Source organism: Crinia signifera, chromosome 2 (assembly GCF_055691185.1).
Source record: "Crinia signifera chromosome 2, ASM5569118v1, whole genome shotgun sequence".
Taxonomy (NCBI): Eukaryota; Metazoa; Chordata; class Amphibia; order Anura; family Myobatrachidae; genus Crinia; species Crinia signifera.
This window is the reverse complement of record NC_139218.1, coordinates 72,362,105-72,375,739: the sequence shown is the minus strand read 5'-3', so window position 1 is coordinate 72,375,739 and position 13,635 is coordinate 72,362,105. Positions and strand designations below refer to the sequence as shown.

The 13,635-nt window shown below is 45.9% G+C and overlaps 2 protein-coding genes across 2 annotated transcripts in view; one reads left to right on the top strand and one right to left on the bottom strand.

The window, feature by feature from the left end:
- SPAG5 (sperm associated antigen 5) overlaps positions 1–6,801 on the bottom strand; it is a 61,979-nt gene extending 55,178 nt beyond the window's left edge. The window contains exons 1-3 of the mRNA XM_083170687.1: positions 6,615–6,801; positions 1,907–1,990; positions 211–348 (exon numbers count right to left, since the gene is read on the bottom strand). Coding sequence (XP_083026813.1) covers positions 211–348; positions 1,907–1,963 — 195 coding nt within the window. The 5' untranslated portion in view covers positions 1,964–1,990; positions 6,615–6,801. The remainder of the gene's footprint in view (positions 1–210; positions 349–1,906; positions 1,991–6,614) is intronic.
- Positions 6,802–6,893: 92 nt separating this feature from the next.
- The window catches only part of BLTP2 (bridge-like lipid transfer protein family member 2), a 69,864-nt gene continuing 63,122 nt past the window's right edge, over positions 6,894–13,635 (top strand). Inside the window, exons 1-3 of the mRNA XM_083172373.1 lie at positions 6,894–7,169; positions 11,614–11,746; positions 13,042–13,091. Coding sequence (XP_083028499.1) covers positions 7,102–7,169; positions 11,614–11,746; positions 13,042–13,091 — 251 coding nt within the window. The 5' untranslated portion in view covers positions 6,894–7,101. The remainder of the gene's footprint in view (positions 7,170–11,613; positions 11,747–13,041; positions 13,092–13,635) is intronic.

The window sequence follows — 13,635 nt, the reverse complement described above, 5'->3', positions numbered from 1 at the left end:
AAAAAAAAAAAAAAATAATCATGAAAAAACGCATGACGACCTTTTGACCTGGTCATCCTTTTTCATGTCAACCTATTGCATGTCGACCTTTTGGAGGGGACTGATTGACTGTTTATCCAGACACTGTAGATCTTTCAAGTGGATCCAAGTTCAGCAATGCATAGATTGTGTTAAATATCAACAATTTGTTAAATAGTTATTTAAATATACCTTGTTCATTAAAACTGGGTTCCTTGGTCGTTTAGTCAGAGAGGATCTTTTATTGCTAGAACTATTTGGATCAGGTACAGCAAGATGCTGACCTGTGAGAACCTTCAGTGGAGTCCGTCCAACAGATTTCCGGTGAACCTGAGAATTGGCAAAGATGAAAGAAAAAAAATTGTAATTCTAGCCAAGACTGCAGCCTCCTTTCCAAGCACTCATTGTTCATATTACAAAGAGGAGAGAAAAAAATAAAATAAAGACTACCGGCCTGATTCAGAGCTGATCGCAAATGCAAAAGCTTTATTAAAATGAGCAAAACCATGCTTCACTGCAGGTGGGGAAAATGTAACATGTGCAGAGATTTAGATTTGGGTACACTTTTTAGTTTCTGTGCAGTGTAAATATGGGCTTACTTATTTTTACACTGCGATTTAGATTTCAGTTTGAACACACCCCACCCAAATCTAATGCTGGGTACCCACCAAAACGATTTGGACTGGATGCAAATCGTATGCAAATTGTGCGACCCTATTTGCATATGATCCAATCCCAACCTGTAGCAGGTAGGATCGGAAACTGATCCAACTAAACGATTTTGACCCAATCTACATCCAATCGGTCTGAATTGGATCCAGATTGATGGGATTGTGCCCAAATCGTTTTGGTGTGTACCCAGCATAACTTGCTGGGTTTTGCTGGGGCAGGACAAACCTACCAGGGCAGGTTTGTCCTGCCCCAGCAAAACCCACCACAGATCATTAGGTGCCCCCCCCCCCCCCCCGGCAGGCTCGGGGATGCTTTGCAGCGGCTCGGGAGGACACGGGTGCCTGAGTGCTCCCGAGTCCCCCCGGACATCCGAGCCTGCTGCCTACGTCATTCCTGCAAAATGACAGGCGGCTAGAGGCTTTTTAGAAGAGCTATGGTGTACGATCGCCGGAGCACAGGGACAGGTGATTGGGGGAGCTGGGGGACGCAAAGGGGGGCTCAAGAGGTGGTGTACACCTGGACACCACTGGCACACACCTATTTCATATTTGTGGTATGCCCGGAAATTTTCCGGGACAGCCCGCTGCGGCACCGCAGCTAAGCCCGGGAAAATTTCCGGGCATACCACTCAAGGGGTTAAAACTGCCCCACCTGCAGTGCAGCATGGTTTTGCCCAATTAAGAAAGATTTTTGCAATCAACTCTGCAATCAAATCAGCATTTGCAATCAACTCTGAATCAGGCCCTTTGGATAGTATCCAATTAGCTGTGGTAGCTAACCACAGCTCATGGATTACCCCTGTGTTCCTAAGAGAAAGAGAGCGCTTTACCACCATAGGTGCTGAGCTTTCCTTCATAAGTGACACCAGGGGTTCAGGCCCCCTCCCCAACTATACATGCCCCATTTCCGAACGTGAGGCTTTGATGCATACCACTCCTACACCCTGCCCGCATCCTAGCAGGATCACTAATCAGCCATTTGTAAATTCAACTGAATAGCATTATTAAAGTTGACCATGTGACAGATGTGGGCAAATTATAATCTAAATACAGTGAGAACTACATTGCTTGTGCATACCTGCCCTACACAGTAACTGTCCCTTAATATTAACCCAGTAAATATATGCAATTAGTTAACAGGTATTGTTTGCGCAATATTCCTTGACACGTACGAACATTCACATTATTAATACTAGAGTAAAGGCCAAAATGCTTACTTTTTGCACCACTGGAACCTGGTTTTCATCAGAAACAGGGCTATTAGGAGACAACATATTACACTCTTGTTGGGTCTTCAAGATCTAAAAGTAAGAAGAAACGTTACATTTAGGATTCCAATTGTGAACGCTAACATTGTTTATTCTAAAAAAAAAAAATAAAAAAAATCCTCAGTCCCATATCTCTAACTGAATGTGATTCAAAGGTCAACATGGTCAATCTGCATTTCTCATATTGCCCCTTTGCGTCCGCGACCCCCCCAAAAAGTATTTTTGGTACTCTTTACCTAGAACGGCGCCCATCGCGACCATTGTATGCACTAAAAAACGGGTGCGATGCGATGCCCGCGATTTCCCATAGGGATCAATGTTAAAAGTGAGATTGGACGCGATTTTAGTGTTCAATGCCCGCGATTTTTCCATAGGAAACAATGTTAAATGGGCCACAGAGCCCAAATAGTCACCCTAAAGTCTGAAATGGCCCCCACAATTGTTAACGCCACCCCACGATCAACGTGAACCCGAAGCGTGGCGAGCACAGCGAGCCCGTGAGGGGCGGCGGTACGCGTCCTCCGACCTTTTCATACCCCCACTATCCACGTCGGCGTGGAGTTGAGAATAGAATAGTGTGGCGAGCGCAGCGAGCCACCGAGCCCGAAGCGTGGCGAGCGCAGCGAGGGGACGCGGATACCTTCACAGGTAAACGCGTCCCTTCGCGGGCTTCACAGGTATCCGCGTCCGCTCGCCACGCTTCGGGCTCGGTGGCTCGCTGCGCTCGCCACACTATTCTATTCTCAACTCCACGCCGACGTGGATAGTGGGGGTATGAAAAGGTCGGAGGACGCGTACCGCTGCGCTCGCCACGCTTCGGGTTCACGTTGATCGTGGGGTGGCGTTAAAAATTGTGGGGGCCATTTAAGACTTCAGGGGGACTATTAGGGCTCTGTGGCCCATTTAACATTGTTTCCTATGTAAAAATCGCGGGCATTGAGGCATTTAACACTAAAATCGCGTCCAATCTCACTTTTAACATTGATCCCTATGGGAAAATCGCGGGCATCGCACCCGTTTTTTATGTGCATGCGATGGCCGCGATTTTTTACCCCCGACGCCCGCGATGCCAATCGCGGGCGCCGTTCTAGGTAAAGAGTACCGTATTTTTTCATACTTTACTATCCAAGTGGGTTAGAATAAGATTATAATAGTGTGCCGAGCCTAGCGAGCTATGAGAGGGGACACAATACACTTACAGTGTCCATGTAGACATACACACAATTTTTTTTTTAAACTCACATCAACCTATTGTTTGTTTGTTTCAACATTTTGCCCAGGTCAACCCATTTCATGAGTTGACCTTTTGACTGTTGACCTTTCTAGGACAGAGGATTCTCCTTTGCATCCAGAAAAGCCAAGTGGAACCCAATGAAGCCTTCTGCTACTGGAAGCAATTGTTTTCATGATTCGATGTGCTCGGCATTTAGAGATAGTCTTCTACATGTAATGCATGATTACTGGAGCTACAGATATCTGCCTGCCAGCCTGAACATGTGTTACAAGTCTCCACTAACCAATATCATCAGGGCAATGCTGCCTACAGAACCGGTCGTTTACCGGATGTTACTTGTTATCATACCACTCTGTAAACACTTTATTGTGTATGAAAATCCCAAGAATTTAGAGGTTTCTAAGGATGGGTACACACTAGGACAATTTGACATATTGATCAAGTCATACAGTGCATAGATTCTCAAACTCTGTCCTCAGGACCCCACACAGTGCTTGTTGTGCAGGTCTCCTCCATAACTCCCCAACATGACCCTCTGCAGGAGGGACACAATGCTCTATTCCTGGGCTACCCTCTTAATTTAAGATTACCATCACCTGTGGTGAAACCTTTCTTATAAATGAACCTGTTTAAAACAGATGATTGTAATCCTAAATTTAGAAGGATGTTTTAAGGCCCCCATACACTACGTGACCTGGGCCCGGTTTAACACAATTCTGGAGGATCGGGCAGAGAAATCGGGTGAAATTGTGTAGAGTATGACATACTCTGATCCGATGTGCGGTCCCGTGCACAACTAATCAGATCCGGAGGTCGGATGGCCTGCACATAAGATAAATCTTATGTGCAGCCGTCAGTGAGCAGGTCCGGGAACGGGAAGCAGGGTCTGGGGGGAGCTGCAAGACAGGTAGCGTTAGCAGCAGGGTCTGGGTCCATGGCGGGGATCGGAGAGCAGAGTCTGGGGGAGCTGAAGGAGAAGTAGCGGTAGCGGCAGGGTTCAGGTCCATGGTGGGGAGCAGGGACTGGAGAGCAAAATCCAGGGGGAGCTGAAGGAGAGGTAGTTGTACCGGCAGGATCCGGGTCCATGGCAGGGAGCAGAGAGCAGAATCCAGGGGGAGCTGAAGGAGAGGTAGTGGTGGCGGCAGGGTCCAGGTCCATGGCGGTAAGTGGGGACCGGAGAGCAGAGTCTGGGAGGATCTGCAGGAGAGGTAGCGGTAAGGTCAGCAGCGGAGAGAAGTGTCCAGGGGGAGCTGCAGGAGAGGTAGCGATAGGGTCCGGGTCTGTGGTGGGGAGCAGGGACTGGAGAGCAGAGTCAAAGGTAGCGATAGGAGCATAGAAATAAAATCCTATTAAAAAAACTGGGAGGCCGCTGATTGGCTGCCCAGTCTTTTGAATAGGATTTTCTTTTCAAAAGACTGGGCTGTCGCTCAGCCAATCAGCGGCCTCCCAGTTATTTTTTATAGGATTTTTTTTGTAATATGTGGAATGCACATCAAGTGCCAAATCTTATCAAGCTCTCCCGGGGAGCTGCCAGGAGAGCTCAGGGTAGTCAGGGCCGACTTGTCCTTAGGAGAAGTCGGCCTAATGTATGGGGGCCCTAAGAGCAGAGCATTGTGACCCTCCTGGAGAGTGGCATGGTGGGAGGTATGCTCCTCACAGAATCACAAATGAAATAATCACATGTGGATCTTTTAAAATGTGTCATTGAGTAATGAATGCACCTGTAGGACATACTTGCTGACTTCTTAAAACTCCTCCCCGGGAGAAGCCCGGAGAGGAGTGAGAGGGGGGCGGGAAGAAGCTACGTTTTGGGGTCTTGGCGAGGCTGACATCACTATGCCCCGCCCCCATGACTGGCAGCTGCAACAATTTGTGGGTCCGTAGATGGTGGGAGCGGTTAAAATGACGCGAATCGCGTCATTTTAGCTCTGAAATTCGAGGGTTTATACCGCGGGACGGGGGGGGGGGGGGCAGGGGCTGTATGGAAAATGCAGGAGACTTGCCCACCTTCCCGGGGGACCAGATTTGCGGGACCCTCCCGGCCATTCCGGGAGGGTAGGCAAGTATGCTGTAGGGCAGGGCTGGGCAATTACGGCCCTCCAGATGTTGATGAACTACACATCCCAGCATGCCTTGCATCCGTTTCAGCATGGCCACATAGCAAAACTAATGCAAAGCATCCTGGGATGTGTAGTTCATCAACATCTGGAGGGCCGCAATTGCCCAGCCCTGCTGTAGGGTGACCTGGAAAACAAACTGTGTGGGGTCCTGAGGAAAGAGTTTGAGAACCCCTGATCTAGTGCAATAGTTCTCACTGTCCTCCAGACTAGGGTGGCCAATCCCGGGATTTGGCCTCTAAAACGCCTGGATTTTGGGATTAGACTGCGCATGCGCAGTCTAAAGCCGGGCAGCGTCTGAGCGAGTGCTCAGACGCTGCCCGGCTACTCCCGTCCCAGCAGTGCTGCACTGCGCAGCGTGACAAGGTGACAGGTCACACTACACAGGCCACACAGCCGCAAAGCATGCTTCCGGCTTCCCGACACCACCCGTTTTCACTGCGCGCCCACCCGTCGGATCCTGGCTTCGCCCACCCAGCTTCACCGCCCACACCGCACATCTAAGTTAATATGCTGGGCGGCCAAGGAGGGGTTTTTCTTTATCAGGGAAGGCAATCCCGGGATTGGGCATTTTTCAATCCCGATTTCAGGGACTGAAAAAATGCCCCGGGATTGGCATCCCTACTCCGGACCCCACACTGTTCACGGTCACCTGACAGGTGCACTCATTACTGACTAACACATTTTAAAAGATCCACAGGTGAAGCTAATTAGGTCACTTGATTCTGTGAGACCTGCAAAACATGCACTGTGTGGGGTCCCAAGGACAGACTTTGTGAACCTGTGATCTAGTGTGTACCTGCAACTGAACTTTTCAGTGAATCTCCCTTCCGAATGCCAAAGACACCCCAAAGAAGGGTTTCTCGCCTCCCAGGGATTGAGCCCCTGAAATAAAAGAGCAATCTACTCCCGTTTCCCGTCCTCCTGTGACTGGATACTAACTAAACCGGGCCTTTAGATGACTCTCCCTCATGGGCTGCAAACCCAAGACTCATTTACTCTGCCTGTTTCTCCCCCTCCCTACCAGAGAGCTACGACTACCACCTGGCAGGTCAGTGGGTACTCAACTGTACTTTTCTAGGGTGACCCTTAACCCGTGTGGTAGATACGAATAGTCTTTCCCCACTCCCTGCCCGAGGCCATTCCATCCAGACCACTGATAAGAATACCGTAGACTCGATCAATATCAACCCCCCGTTACATCGTCCAGCTTACAACCACAGACAAAAACCATTTACTATGTGGGGAAGCTATTACACCTCATGCTTCTCAGTATCACTCTCCGCCTATACGGGCACTTTCTTACCGTAATCGCTGATTCTCCAGTACTTTCTATAATATGTCCAAACGCCAGCAATTCAAAAATACACCTCGCGCGTTCTCTTATTGGCTTAAAGAGGACCAATCGCACCAAGTAATTTCTATGCGTTTCAAGCCTCTCTCCGGCCTTACGTACTAGACTAGTCACGTGGCCTACATCTGTGAACCGTCACCTGCCTGGGTAACGCGCTTGGTACGCACATCGCATTGTTTTGGTGTAAACGTCAGTGGGCGGGGCGAAGACCAGTGCTGTGACAGCTCAGCGCTCCTCCCACTGCTCACGTGATGCGACGGCGGCGCTCTGCTCTAGACTCAAGCAGCTCTCACTTCCTGTTCCCGGGATAGCCTGCCGCTGCCTTTCTTCCACCCCCCTAATTCAGAGGAGGAGGACTCTCTATGGTCTCCCGGAGAGGTGTGACACCGTCAGGAGCCGGTCGGCCAGTGTTGCTGGCCCGGGTTCCGGGGTAGGCACCATGACGGTTATCTACGCCTTGCTGCTGGCCCTGCTACTTGTGGCCCTCTGTGGTTTGGTGTTAGGACGGTAAGTGACCAAGATAGAAGGTTGGCTGTCTGGTGGTGCTGTCAGACGTGGCATATGCACCCCCCAGCTCTCTGCAGCCTATATATACATGTCATACGTGTGCATGTTACAGTCGTGTATACAGCTGTGCACTCTGCAAATATTGGTGAATGAGGCATGTCTGTAGTCAGGTATGTGGCTGTCTCATGACAGCATGTAGAGCAATGATAGGCTGCCTGGTACAGCTAAGGGGCAACATGGGTACTACTTTGACTGCCAAAAGTGCTGTAAGTTATAGTTTAATCTCAGTAATAAATTCAAATATTTACCGAGGATGACAAGTCCTGTTCCTGTCATGTGCAATTATAGTAAGGTGACTTTTTTTTTTTTTACAATAAAAAGAATATAAATAAATTGAAGAAAATATTGTAACTAAAAGAAACAATGAACAAACTTATATAGACTAGCAGGGTGGGAAGTGGCAAAACTAGCGACTCGTAGGTCCAGGTGCAAGCATATGCTTTGAGCCCTCAGCAACCCATACCTTGCAATTTGTATTCCACGGCACGACGAGGCACATCAAGGTGTATCGTAGGCGTGTGCCTGAAATTTGGGGGTGTGACATGGTGGCAACGGGGGCATGGCCTACAAATCCGGTCTAAAAAATAAAAGCCGACCCCATTGTGTACATCCCCATTTAAAACAGTTACACATATCAGCACTGCCAACGCTTTACCCCCCCCCCCCAACCCACCTTCTCCATTCTATGCTGCCCCATCTCCAATATGTTCACTGTGCCTAGAGCTTCCCAATACTGAGGCCTATATGAGATCTATATACAGCAGCATGTAGCAGCTCTAGTGACAATAACACCATAAAAAATAGAGATAAAAAATTCCCATAATGAGTATATAAAACGAAGTGACTGGGAAGTCACAGGCCTGTAGCCGTCCTGTTCAAACGCCTATTTTTTATTATACATTTTTGGTACTTGTGTATTATCACGGCGCCCACATTTTCCATCGTAGGGCATTGTACAACCAAAAAATTGGTCGCATCGCATGGACCCGATTTTTTATTGTACAGCCACCCTGATGGCTGATTCCTATGTTAAATGCCCCCCCCCCCCCCCCCCCCCGACCTGATTTTTAATTGTACACCCACCCTGATGGGTGATTACTATGTAAAATGCCACCCCACTATCAACGCCATCCCGAAGCGTGGCAAGCGGCGGTACGCGTCCTCCGACCTTTTCATAACCCCACTATCCATGTCGGCGTGCAGTTGATTTTATATAGTGTGGCGAGCGCACGTGGATTACTTCACATGTATTCCGCGGTGCTCGCCACGCTTCAGGCTCGGTGGCTCGCTGCGCTCGCCACACTATATAAAATCAACTCCATGCCGACGTGGATAGTGGGGGTATGAAAAGGTCGGAGGACGCGTACCGCCGCCTTTCGCGGGCTTGCTGCACTCGCCACTCTTCAGGTTGGTGTTGATAGTGGGGTGGAGTTAACAATTGGGGGGCATTTAACATAGTAGTCACCCATCAGGGTGGGTGTACAATTAAAAATCGGGTCTGGGGGGCATTTAACATAGGAATCAGCCATTAGGGTGGCTGTACAATTGCAAATCGGGTATGTTCGCATCGCACCACTGAACTACAGTGCTTCCCAAAATTGCATATAGCTCAAAGACCATTGAAGCTCATTTGCATTATGACTTCATTGCTTAACAGCGCCACCTCTGGCAGATGCTGGGATACTAATCCTACTGTATTACATGGCATTTCTAACATCTTGTTGGCTTTCTAACATCTTGTACACTGTACGTTTGAATAAGTTTAAGTGAATATTTTTTAGAACGGTTGACCAAGTTCAGCATTAACCAAATCGTACTTGAAATATTTTGCTGTTTGTACACTAGTAAACATGACAGCAATCTAGATCACATTGTTTACCCGTGTTGTTTTCATGATCAGTGTTTTCGTGAAAATGATGAATTTTGTCTAGGAAGAAATATTGCGTAATTTGGATGAATTGGTTTTGAAATGTAAGCACTGTTGTCATGCCGTGTTTGGCTGGGGTTGGGATCATTTAGTCTTCAGCATGATGACATGATGCTCGACAGTCATTAGGTCATCACCATTAGGTCGACATGGGTCTAGGTTGACATGGTTCTAGGTCAAAAGATCATTAGTTCGACAGGTCATTAGTTCAACAGTGCCTAGGTCGACAGTCAAAAGATCGACATGGGTTTTTTGACCTGAATGTCAACACAGCCAACATGGACACAGTTGGGTTGTTAGGTCTACATCAACTAGGTCAACAAGCATTGGGTCGACATGGGTCTAGGTTGACATGGAAAAGGTCGACATGGGGTTTTTCACTGTTTTTTAACCCGAATGTGGACATGGACACAGTTTTTTTTGTTTAAATGTTCTTTATTAAAACACCATTCATTACATCAGAATTCAGAAATACGGTTCTGAAATTTCAGACAGCATATAATCAATGATTACAGAAATATTATTCTTGAGAATAAACCGGGTATCTTAAATCAATAAAGATGTTATATAGATAATCCAGCATGTGATTGGTTACTTTCAGTCAAACAGTTCTCGCAAGGTGTCCATGTTTTTATACACAACAGGAGTCATATATAGATCTGACAATTCAGAAAGTATGGACACAGTTTTAAGTGCACTGCATCCCCTCACATCGCTTGCTTCCCTCGCAATGCTTCAGGCACTATTTTATTCTCCCATCACGCCCTAGTGGATGGTAGGCCATGAAGTACCGCCTGTCGGCACGTCGGCTCAAAAACATTGAAAAACTCCATGTCAACCTTTTGACTGTCGAACTAATGACCTTTCGACCTAATGACTGTCAACCATCATGCTGTAGACCAAATGACTGCATCCCGTTTGGCTGTATCATGACTGCTCTAGAAATTTGCATATGATGTCAGTGGTTTAGAATAAAAAAGCAAAGATGTCAGAGGAGAACAGGTTGAATGCATGCATTTTGCTTTTTAACGAAGTATGTTTGCCACCAAAAACTTCAGAATCAATTTTGCAGGAATCTGCCAATGTTGGAGAAACCTGCTTATCGAAGCCCTGTATCTGAGGTTTCCTGCTGCCTCCATTTAACTCCATCCACACGAACACAATAACAAAAGTCGACGGCTCACTCAATATGAAAAAAACGAATCTAGTGCATTACCCTTCCTGCGGTAACCTTTATATTCTAGTTTCTTTACTAGTAAATCTGTAATGTAACTACTTTTACATTTTCTTTGAAGAATGATGCATTTTCTGCAAAGAAATGTAATGTAATTTAATGGCAGTTTTATATAGCACACTCGTATTCCGCAGCGCGTTATGGAGAATATTTGAACATTCACGTCAGTCCCTGCCCCAGTGGAGCTTACAATCTATATTCCCTACCACATGTGTACACACACACACACATACATTCATTCTAGGGTCAATTTTGTTTGTAGGGATCCAATTAATTTACCAGTATATTTTTGGATTGAAAAAATTCACTCCACATATTTTAATTATTTTTTTTATTTATTAAATTGCAGACTCTGTATGCGTGATGGGCAACCAGGAGCTCCCATTTTCTGTCTTGAATATTCTAGAATTGCTTGTTATGGCTTGTTGCCTTTTTGTGGCTTAGGGGGCTTCCCATGCGCCTCTGCAGAGTATCCTGTTCCCTATATATGTAATATAGACTGCAGAGTGAAAACAAGCAAATTAAATATATATGGAGTTCATGCTTGTTTCTGTTTTGATGACACTGCTGCGTGTTTCAACAGTTGTTACACATTTTGTTGCGTCCTAACACTTTGCATATCAGTCTGTCACCCTGCATACTTAACATACACTTGTTATATCATTACAAAGCTCATTTTTCCCCAGAGGTGAATGTCTGTGAATTTTAGAATTATAGTTTGAATTTGATTGAAAATAAATTTAATAGGGATTTAAAAGGTAACGAAAGCTTTAAAGATCTGATTAACAATATGTATAAAAAAAAAAAAACATGCAGTGCATAGGACCATTGGCGCCGCTGATGGCTGCCTAGGCGCTGTGCAGCTTGGCGGGCATGTGTTCCCCGCATGTCATGTCTTAATGTAAACTCCCCCCCCCCCCCCCCACTTCATCCCTGCTTGATGCTGCACTGTAATCCACAAAAAATTCCTAGTGTGCGCAAGCATACATGGCCAATAAAGTTGATTGATTGATATAATAGAGAGGAATATTACATGCTCATTTCTATATGAAAGCATGAAGACTGCATGTTGGTCTGTGAAATTCTATTGAACATCTCTGCAATATTTTTTTTTTTTTTGTCCACTTGTAAATTATAATTTTCCTGTGTGGAAATGTGTAATTTCAAGTTCTGTAAACTGTCCTTTCTCATGACTTGTTTCTAACATTATGTTCCCTATGCAGATGGGTCCTCTATCGCCTGGCCACTAGCTGGTGTCAGAGAAAACTTGGTGTAGAGTTAAAAATTGGAAGCTTGGGATTCTCATGGTTGCAAAACATCAGTGTGAAGTTTGGGAAGCATCAGCAACAGACTCTGGTGAGGATATGTTGTGTCTACTGTGATGTAAAAACTGCAGTTATATTTCCCATGTCCTTTTGCAATCAGATTTCCTGCTTTCCGTACTTGGAATTCACGTGCCTTAAATGTGATGCGTTTTTTTAGGGGGGAGGGGGGGAGGAGGGTGCTTTATTTCCTGTGATAGCAGAGCTATGAGAATTTGCAGCTAAGGTTAGGTCAGGACAGTTCACTGCTTTTTTTTGACAGCTGGTGTTGTTAACCTGTCCTATTCTTGACAGCTATAGAAAAGGAAAAGATGTTGTATTGCCATTACCATACATTTTAATTATGCTACTCGTTTTCTAGATCATTAAATAGACAAAAAACTATTTGCATTGGTCAGCAGTACTTTTTTTCCCTTCTTGGCTTCAGTTTCCATTGATGTCTCAAATCATGAACCGTTACAAATCCTGCTTTTGTCTTTTCATTGGGCAGTATTCAATGAGGAAAATTTGCCGTGTTTTATGGCGAATTTCTGCTTTTTTCGCGTTGGATGGAGAATTTTGGTCTCAACAACCCTATTCAACGTGCACTTATCGCCATCTTTCTAAGTGATTTTCGCCGTGTCTCTCAGTGTAGCAATTCTCCATCTTTTCATGGAGAAGTAGAATGTGAACTTTTAAAATGAAAGTTTTTTTTGTTTTAATTTTGGTGTAAAAAAATCAGGAATTTTATTCTGTGAAAGGGCATGCTATTTTTATTCATGTGCTTATAGCACATGAATATATAATTAATTAAAAAAATATATATTATTATTTTTTTTACACATAACAGCCAGCAGGGGGCCGGAGCCGAGAGCCGCTCATTAGATATTCATATATTCACTGCTCCCGATCATTACATATGCACGATCGGGAGCAGTGAATATATTCGGTCCCCTGCTGGCTCTGGGGGGGGCAGCTTGTGCTGCCTGGGTCCCGGGGAGCCCTCCTACCCTCCACATACGTTCTGGGGCAGGCAGGGAGACTTCAATCTCCCTGCCTGCCACCGTCCCATGGCTCCCTGCCGCGGACGCTCGTCCGCTTCAGGGGTTAAGATTCGCCGCGAGGGGCAACGAGCCACTGCGACGTTGTATACTGGGAGAGCGAGTGGCAGCCAGCCCTCCGGAACGCAGCGAATTCTAATCAGGATTCGCTGCACACCGTGATTTTTTACATTGAATACTGCCCAGTGTCTTGGTTCTGGGAATCTGCTAAATTTGTTGTCCATTATTTTGAAAATAAAGTGTTATGATATCAGTGTGTTTATATTTAAGGGAAATATTCTTGTTTTAGGAAATTGACAGTATCTGGTTATCTAGCAAGCTTTTGAACCATGAGTTACCGTAAGTACTAGATATTTATTTGTCTTATAAATGCCCTTTATTAATACCCAGTTTAGTTATTGAGAAATCAAGACAAATATGTTTTGATTTTTGACATCCCAATATGCATTCTAATGATAAATTGCATGTGACCTATTGCATGTAAAAAGTGTGCCAGGGGTGCTGCCAGGTAAGTTGAATTTTGAAATGAATGGACAGCCACTGATTGGCTGAGAGCTTCTCTCACATCAGTGGCAGCCCATTCATTTCAATGGTAGTTTTTGTAGCTGTTGGTGGGCATCAGATTTTAAAACTCCCATTCAAATGATTGGACGCTGCTGATTGGCTGAGAGAGCTTTTTTAGCCAATCATGGGAGTTTTGGTCTCCTGCCCACCTGTTGCTACTGCAGCGCAACTTCTTCCCCAGAGGATACAGAGTTGGGAGAGCGACTCTCCTGCCCAGCACTTCCCCGCTCTGCAGACCATAAGTGTGTGCCAGCAATGGTATTGCTGGCACAGACATCTAATTTGGGCCGATTTCTCAGAAAATCAGCCCAAATCAGAC